This window comes from Crocuta crocuta, unplaced genomic scaffold, assembly GCF_008692635.1.
Source record: "Crocuta crocuta isolate KB4526 unplaced genomic scaffold, BGI_CrCroc_1.0 scaffold80, whole genome shotgun sequence".
Classification (NCBI taxonomy): domain Eukaryota; kingdom Metazoa; phylum Chordata; class Mammalia; order Carnivora; family Hyaenidae; genus Crocuta; species Crocuta crocuta.
The window spans coordinates 2,677,413-2,686,769 of NW_027527559.1; the positions used below are offsets into that span (position 1 = coordinate 2,677,413).

Consider the following 9,357-nt stretch of genomic DNA (forward strand, 5'->3'; position numbering starts at 1 on the left):
CATTGAGGTAGAAAATCCAGGAAATATAGTCCCATTTTACAGATCAGCAAATTAAGGCAGAGAGAAGGAAAGAGATCCTTTTAGGGCACAGAGTGGTGACAGAGCAGTAGCTGATCTTCTGACTCCTACTAGTGAGCTCTCTTCATTAATGCCGTTCTCATGATGAGACTCATGTGGGCACTTTCATAGGAGAAGCCAGTACTTTTCACAGCACCATTATGCTGATGGGGGTTTTGTAGCCACCCTTACATCTCACCCCTCTATCCTAGTAAAGATGTCCTCCCCCCAAAGCCTGTGATCCCCAGAGATCTAGGGAAGGGTAGGAGCCATTGTGGGAAAATCCCCAAGAGTTCATGAGAACTCTCCCCTTGAGCACATATGTGTGGTCACAACGTGCTTCTCTCCTCACAGGAGGGTCCTGGAATCCCAAGGCAGTGCGTGGCCTGGCAGCAGCCAGGGTCCCTCATGAGGAATGGGTCTGCTCTCTGTACCATCCTGATTCCTAAAGGGCCGTGTAAAATTGTAATGTAGACTTTTTCTGAATAACGCAGTCCACAGAAAGAACAGCACTGAGGAAGGGCCCGGGCTTCACAGAAAGTAGGGGTATCAGTGGGCTCACTTCTCAGCCGCTGTTCCCGGAGTCTCGTCTGCGCCATTGGACCCTGTGTGATCACACGCACCCCAGAATGTGGGGTATCGGTTCCAAATGCTTCCCACCCTCCTCTCCCAGAGAGGTAAGGCGGCATGCAAACCAGACAGGGTGTAGGTCAAAGCTGAGGAACTAGTTGGGTTTAAAGGAAAGCTCTCAATAGAGAAGGATAAACCTTGTGAAGCAAGTATTTGAGGATTGTCTTCAAGGACCAGGACCACGTCTAGGATTTTCAGAAACTCAAACACCTGTGTTGTCATGCAAGTGGTCTCACAGTGGACAGCTGTGGGAGGCTGGGCATGGTAGTGGACTGCGCAGGGTCCCACGGCCAGGCAGAGGTGGGGCTGGACCACTTGTCCGGCTCCTGACGGCCGGGGCCATCGTTCCCTGTGGCCGGCAGTCTGGAAACTTCTTCCGCCACCACATCACGCTCCATGCTTTGCCATCACTCCAGTCCCTGTAGACTGTAGGACTGACTTTGTGAGCCACCAGCCTAAGGGGACACAGGGAGTGGTGGCCAGCTCTGAGGTTAAAATTAACCTTTGCCTTAGACACCTCGCTTCCCCTCCCTGACCCCTAGCAATACGCTCTGTGAGGAAAGGCATGGCGCAGGGAGGGGCCTGGGCTCTGTGCACGAGTGTCGGTGGCAGGGCTGTGTTGTGCCGCAGGCTCCTAACGGCTCCAGAGCCAGCTGTTAGACCGAATTTGTACGAGCTGGTTGTCCAACATGGCCATTATTCAAGTAACCTAAATCATATTAGTGCCAAGGCCACGAAAGATAAGTGGCACTGATGCCTCTGTGGTCACTCTGCTACCCTTGACTGTCCATGTTCCCGGGGCTGTTTGTGCTGGAAGCGTGTGGACGGCGGCGGTACTGTGGACACACCGGTGCAGTACTGGGAACCCCCAGGACTCTGCCCGGTGCTGTCACTGTGCAAGGAGCGCACGCCACGGGCCCGCCTTCCCCGCCGTCCCCCGGGCCCCAGCCTGGATGACCGATGTTAAACGTTCACCAGGACCCGCTCTGCCAGCCATAAACTCGGTTGGATGTCAGCCCCTGCTTGCTCGCCATTAGCTCAAAACTGTCTTTACTTTTTCTAATCAGGTTCTACATGCGCGTAATCCCCCACTACCCGCAAGTTGAGCAGAATTTCATTTCTCTTTTCTGGCCAAACCTGCCAACCGGACTTCAGGCTGCTTACGAAGTTACTGAGAGAGACGAAGTTCGGTTTTTCAAAGGTAACGCGTCCGCAATTGTTCAGCTCTGCGAACTGATGTTTCATGTGCTTTGGGGACTAGATAGAAGAGAGTTCTTCCTCTCTGTGTACTTTTGAAAATCTGACAATCTCACTTATCACACCAGTGAGAGTCCATCCCCCCTTAACTAAGAATGACAGAGTCCAGCTCTGAGTCATTTTCAATAAGTAGCATATGACTGCAGTTATCTGTGTTCTGCTGGTTCGTGAACCTGGAATTTTGAAAATGTTTTTTTGTGTGGAACTGTTTCCAGGGCNGGATGGGACAGAGACCTTAAGTGTGAGATTTCCTGGAGCCTGTTTTACTACTAATGAGTCTCTCGAGGGAGGGAGAGGCAGCTGTGACATCCCCTGGGGAGTCTGTTAGGACCACAGACTCGCTGAGCATGACGTCCTCAAGGTCTGTCCATGTCCATGTCCTTCAGCGGCCAGTTCAGACCTTCTGGAATTCTAACAAGTTTCAGGAAATTTGCATGTACATTAAAGTATGAGAAGTCCTGAATCATCACGAATTGAATGTGACAAACTTCTTTGATTCTATTAGAATGAAACATAATCTAATGATGGGCTCCTGGCTTTGAAGACACTATAAACATCAGTATTTCTGCAAATACTACATGCAGACATTAAAGTACTTGAGCCGGTCATACACTCAAGGCAAAGAACTGAGTGCAGTTCAGAGGGACAGGAAACTTTGAAAGCAGGCTTTCTAGCCAGAAATTAAATTTTTAGAGAGAGAGTGTGTGAGCAGGGGAGAGGGGCAGAGGGAGAGAGAGAGACTCTTAAGCAGCTCCATGCTCAGCACAGAGCCCAATGCAGGCTCCATCTCACAACACTGAGCCGAAATCCAGAGTCGGACGCTCAACCAACCGAGCCCCCGGCACCCCTTAAATAGAATGTCAGATGCACAAAGTTTCAAACTGCTTTTTTGTATGGGGTAAATGAGCGTATCTGTGCAATGAGAACAATCCTGGCTTCAAGAGAGAAGACCAGTTTTATGTGATGTGGGGCTTTCTAAGTTTACAGATCTGGACACAGCACACGTTAGTATTTGGAACTGCATTCTAGCCAGAGGCGGTGGTTTGTGCTTACAAAGGCTGAAAGTCTTTACAGGTTTTGTGTCATTACAATACTCTGGGCTGTGGGGAGCCGTTGGCAGGAACTTTAAGCCAGAGGCAACCACGTGAGCGAGCCTGGTGTTACCGAGGTGGCGCGAGGAACCTGTGGGCCATTCCCAAGCTTGCTGCAGATGCAGATAGTTTAAAACTGTCCTAAGTTAACTGACAGGAGCCACCATTAGCATCGGCATCTTTAAAAACCTCCCTGGATGACTCTAATGTGCAAGCAGGACACTGCTGTGGCACATGAGGCCACAACTTAGCTGGACATCAGCCCACTGTCTTCTCACACCCTGGACAAGTCTATTCACCTCTGTTTCTTGATTGGCAGGTGATAAGTACTGGGCTGCCCAGGGGCAGGATATGCTGTACGGATACCCCAGGGACATCCATAGATCCTTCGGTTTCCCCAGAGCTGTGAGGAGCATCGATGCTGCTGTTTCTGATGAACAAACTGGGAAAACATACTTCTTTGTTGCTAACAAGTACTGGAGGTAAAGACTGAGGACAGAAAATGGTAGTGCACCAGCTCTTTCTACATAGAGGGAACATTCTAGATTGAACCATTCCCACAGGAGTCTCATACCGCCTTGGCTAGCTGCCGTTTCAGTGAGCGGCTGTAGCCAGTCTGGCATCCAAGCCTATTGTTCAGTGATCATGTGGGCATCTGGGGGACATGTGGCACTAAGTTTGATAAAGGACACCTAAGAAGGCGTTTATCTTCACACGACCCTTCTGCTGATAGAAATGTATCTTTCAGTGCAGTTTACCTTTAGGAGGACATTGTGTGGCACCTCCCAGGGAATTAGAATTCGTAGTTGGTGTTCAGAGGGACCTTCGAAACCGCTTCTTCCACCCAGCATTCCACATCACCCTCCCTCATGCTACGCAAGACCTCTGCAGCTAAAAGTTCTTAGAAACATTCCTGCTGCCAGATTCCCCGTGACAGCCCTGCAAAGTCTACACACTCGACACGTTCTGACACCTCCAATTATTGTTTGACCAGGTATGATGAATATAAACAGTCCATGGATCCAGGGTATCCCAAAATGATAGCAGCTGACTTTCCCGGAATTGGAAATAAGGTTGATGCTGTTTTCCAGAAAGATGGTAAGTGGATATATATACATGTCCTCTATGTTGTTGTCATAGAATAACATCAGTACTGTTATTTGGGACAGCAAGTGCCAAAAATATTTGTCCTCACAAATGGCAGGGTCTTTTAAGAATTTAACTGAAGCCTAGAAACGATTTGTATAACAGAGTAAGTCTCTTCTGTTTTCTTTCTAGGATTTTTCTATTTCTTTCACGGAACAAGGCAATACAAGTTTGATCCTACAACTAAGAGAATTCTGTCTCTTGACAAAGCTAACAGCTGGTTCAACTGCAGAAATTATTAACCAACTGTTATGGTGGAAAAACGCATTTCAAGAACCCAAGGAAGGTGTCTTCCTGAAGAGCCATTTGTTTAAATAAAATACAGAGCTATTAGGTATAACCTTATTTATACCTCATTCTACATCTATTTTTTATGCTTTAGAATGCAATATATTATGTACTGCTCTAATTTAGTTCTACAACTGAGAACTAAGAAAGGTCAAGTTCATGCATTATGGATTCAAATGGGCCATTTTTGCAAAGAAGCTCTTTTCCAAAGTAGAAGACTTTGACCCTGACGCTGGAGGGCAGCTCTTCGAGACAGGAGACCAGAGATAGAAGTCTTTGCCAGAGGAGAAGCAGTTCCCTAACATATAAGCAACCGCTAAATGCATCCTAATGTGCAAGAAACAACTTTTGTTACAGAAAATAAAGTGCTTTATGTTTGGAATAAGCCATCCGTGTCTCTACTGTTTTATAAAGTGTCTAGTATATCTAAATCATGACATTGTTATTTCCTGATGATAAAGCCTTGTTTACAGAGATTAGTTTTCAAATTTGAAGTGGGAATAGAGCAAATACACAAACTATTCATGCGGGAAGCAAGGATGCATAGGGAGATGGAATATTCTCCCATTTTCATGGAGTTTACATCATCCCAGGAGGTTAGAACTGATTTTCCATGTCCCATGTCAAGATTCCAAAATTGGTTTTAGGTAAAACCATGGACAGCTTGGGAGAGTTGTTCAAGGGCACACCCTTCCCCCTCAGAGCACTCGGGAGAGCTGCACTTTCCTGAGGTCCCACTCCTGGTAGCCACGGAGGAGGGGTGGGCAGCGCCATCTGAGTAGCCCTGGCCAGCAGATTGTGCCAGCAGGGACCCATACATGTGGAGAACAAAGGCAAAAAGAATTGAAGATAAAATTAAATTTCCTTATAACCTGCACCCCATTGACAGCCCGAGCACGCAGAGTCAGACGTTCCTCCAGGAAGTCCCACCTGTCTTCATGCTAATGCTTTGCTAGAGGAAAAACAACCTCAGCTCGACAATAGCTAGGCCTCCAGGATCCTGTGAGTCTATAGCACGTCAAAGTCCCTTTGGAAACTTCCCCTTTCCTTTACCTCTCCCAATATAATCAGTCTTTCCTCACAATCCCGGTGAAGCCCTTCCTGCCCATGGGTCCTGTCCCCATGCTTTAATAAAACCACTCTTTGTTCTTGGCCATCGGTTTGGAACCCCAAGATTTTCCACATCAAATATCACCTCCAGATGGAAACACAGTTGTAGGTGCACATTTCTCCAGTGGTACCCTCTTGCCCTGGTGATCATGCAAGCCTGAATTCTCCTCACTCAAAACAATCACCCTAAACCTCAGTAGATTTTGCTTTAAAAACTCCGATTATTCTAAGCTCCTAAGATTCTAGATTTTGTTAAAGCAGCATAACCTGGTTATTCTTTATCTGGTTTATCGTGTCTAATTTGCAAGGATATTCATGTAAGTAGGAGTCCCACAGGTAGTATCTGAGCCCTGCAAGTTTTATGAAGCTCATGGGCAGACTTACAGTATGTAGAAAAGGCTTGGGAATATTTTGGAGTACTCATGATTCTGGACCAGGCAGTTCTCAAGTTAAAAATTTGGAAAGAAGTGTAACCTCTCCTTTGGTCAGGTCTTTCTCTTTCTAATAAACATTTTGATATTGAAGTATATATAATATAAATACAGAAAAATGCACAAATCATAAGTGTTTCTATCCGTGAGTTATCACAAAATTAACAACTCCACGTAACCCTCACCCGGATCAAGAAATAGAATGTCGCCAGGTACACAGCAATCAAGACCCTTTGATCACTGCTTAAGTCTCTGTCAGCTCAGCCGACCAGAATCAGAGCCTGAAACAGGAAGATTGGGGAAGGAGAGTTCTCAGAAGAGTGGACACAACATTTAAGAGCGAGGAAACAGCTACCGAAAGTGGTCTCTGATTGCTCCGATCTAATGATTCAAAACTTGAATCACAGTTAATCCCATCTCAGGGCAAAGGGAGCTGCCTTTTGTACGCCTGTGTCATCGGTCATCAGCCCAGGTCTGCTCTGGGGTGGGGGCTGGGGGTGTAGCTCCCAGGCAAGATGGCTCCTCTTTGGTAAAGAAACAGCACAGCTGAGAATTGCAAGCGCCAACCCTTGAAGAAGCCAGGAGGATGGGTGCACTGGTGCTAACCGGGGTCTAGGGACACGACCAACCATGTCCAATATACATTCTCTATTTCCCAGAGGCAACCACCATGTTGACCTTGAACATCTGAAATTAAATCTGCCTATTTTTGAACTAAATTCAATCAAGTGTATATTCTCCCGTAGCTCCCTTACTGTCTTCAACATCACATCTCTGTGCTTCATTCACTGACAGTGGACTTCGATTTGTTCCCATTTGGGGGCTCTTATAAACAATGCTGCTCTTATGTGACATTTCTACTGACTATATACGTAAGAGTGCGACTGGGGAGTCATCAAGATTCTCAGTGCTCTTGGCCTCCTGTCTTCTATTCCAGCTACAGCAGCAGTGACTGGTTCTGTCCAGGTTTTAAACTAGCTTCTAAGCCTCTAGCCGTTCTCATCAGGGCTGTGCTTTCTACTCTAGGACTTTCGGCCTTTCCTGTCGCTGTCACATCAAGCACTGCTGTGGAACTCACTCGGAACTCATGCAATCTGTGAGACGAGCAGCCATTCGTGAAACAATCCTTGTGCCAGTGTGACTGACACAGGTGAGTAAGTGGACCTCCCTCTTTCCTCAGGAGGATGTTCTTAAGAGGTATTTCAAGTGGGTCCTTGGTGCCATCTGAGCAAGATGTTTCTCATCTCTGCCTGGCTGACAATTCATCTTTGTATTGTCTCTTCCGCTTTCCCTGTTTTGCTCTCCCCAACCCTAAATCCAGCCCTCCCTCTGCATCACATGCCTTAATAGTCACTTAGCTTTATTTTTTTTTTCAAAGTCTGCTTTCTAAAAATACCAGATTAAGTCTATTTGTACTAGAAGTGGAGCAGTGATAACCCTGGTACGTAGTGTCATCACAGTGATGGAGATTCTCATCTGTGGTTGATTGTGAAGGAATAAAGGTGAATGATGAGTAATGGGTGATCAGTTGGCCATAACACTTAAATGACATGGTAAGACTGGTGGTCGTAGGAAGTGGGGAGCAGACTTATTAACCGCTCTGGGAATTTGATAAAAAGAAAGCAGTTAGTTCAATGCATCTAAATATCAATCGAAGACACAGTGTGAAAGTTAAAAGACATTAATGACATTTAAGGGAATTCTCACCTATTGCAGGCTGTGCTGAAAATCAGCCCCAGATCTAATTGCAAAGTTGGGTACTTCCTAGCTGGAATAATGGGGGGATAAATCTGAAAATACTGAACAACTAAATTCTCCTGAATGCTCCATGTGGGCAGCAGCAGTGGGATCTCCCTTTGCCAGAGGGAGGTGCCTTCTCTTTGCACAGGGAATCAACAAAGCCCTTACCTGAGTCAGTGCCTCACAAGATAATGCTCATCCTCCTCCCAAACTGCTTCCTTCACCCGTTCCCAGATAAATAACTAAGGTCTGGTCTCAGCACAGTTCAAATCCTAGCTATGGCAGGAAATTGCTTACAAACCAAAGGCTTTCGAGGATACGGCCCTTGAGTGCCAACAGGAACCAGTGGAGCATGTTTGGAAGTGGACTTTAAAGGCATCGGACCATGGTGGGAGGATGTATGGCTGGACTGGGAAGAATTTGCTAACATGGTGCACTCGTTCCGGGCTTGATAGTTGGTGTTCTGGCCAGGAAACTGGGAGTTTGTCCAGTACTCTGCTGAGCTGGAGTCTCTAATCTTGACCACAACGATGTCCTATAGTGAATGAGGTAGCGATGCCAACCCTTCTGTAGCACAGTATTAGGGAATGAGCCAGAAGGTACGAGGAGAAGGGAATCTTGAATGGATTTGTTACATGAGGTTGGGAGACACACCCCCGAATCCCTTCTGGTCCAGATGGCTCTCCCTTCACAGGCTGTACAGAGTGCACTAGTGAGGGGACATACTGGTGTCTGAGATACACAGTGACGATTGCTCTCTATGGGCTGGGGTGACAGTATGAGTGTTACTTGGAATTGGGCTCTCTAGTGTCATAGGAATGCTGGGATTTCAGGATGTGAAGGGCAGGTGTCACACTTAACCATCAAAGGCAAGGTAAACCAAAGCAGCTCTAATTAACAAGGAGGCTAGAATGGTACTAGAAGGTCTTCATCTCCACAGATCATGTGTTTCTAGTAGTAAATAGGTGAGTGCACAATAAAGGTATTGCTGAACTGACATTTTAAAAATTAAAAACTGCCAATAGAAGCTACTGCAATAGAAAAAACCTTGTTTCTCACTTAATTTCCAAATTCAAAAAGATTTACAAATTCAAGCTCTTTGATTGCAGAGGACTCTAGCTCTCCTTGAAGAAGGATCCTTCTTCACACTTATATATGTATGGCTTTAACAACAGAAGTTTACTTTCCTCATGATCCTGGAGACTATAATTTTTTGTTGGTTGGTCCTATTTATTTTTGAGAGACAGAGCATGAGTGGGGAAGGGACAGACAGATAGGGGGACAGAAGATCTGAAGTGGGCTCTGTACACACAGCAGCGAGTCCTATGTAGGGCTCGAACTCACGAACCATGAGATCATGACCTGAGCTGAAGTCAGATGCTCATCTGACTGAGCCACCCAGGCGCCCTGGAGGATATAATTCTGAGATCAAGGTGTTGACAGGGTTCGGTTCTTCTGAGGCTTCTCTCCTTGGCTTGCAGATGATCATCTTCTCCCTGTATCTTAGTATAGTTTCTTTTTGGTGTGTACTGGCATCCTAAGCTCCTTTTCTAAATATAGACACCAGTTATATTGGATCAGGGCCACCCTAATGACCCCATTCTAAC

At 46.3% G+C, this 9,357-nt stretch overlaps 1 protein-coding gene across 1 annotated transcript in view; it reads left to right on the plus strand.

The window, feature by feature from the left end:
• The window catches only part of MMP1 (matrix metallopeptidase 1), a 7,958-nt gene extending 3,102 nt beyond the window's left edge, over nt 1-4,856 (plus strand). The window contains exons 7-10 of the mRNA XM_077769704.1: nt 1,755-1,888; nt 3,355-3,517; nt 4,030-4,133; nt 4,314-4,856. Coding sequence (XP_077625830.1) covers nt 1,755-1,888; nt 3,355-3,517; nt 4,030-4,133; nt 4,314-4,423 — 511 coding nt within the window. The 3' untranslated portion in view covers nt 4,424-4,856. The remainder of the gene's footprint in view (nt 1-1,754; nt 1,889-3,354; nt 3,518-4,029; nt 4,134-4,313) is intronic.
• The last annotated feature ends 4,501 nt before the right edge of the window (nt 4,857-9,357 follow it).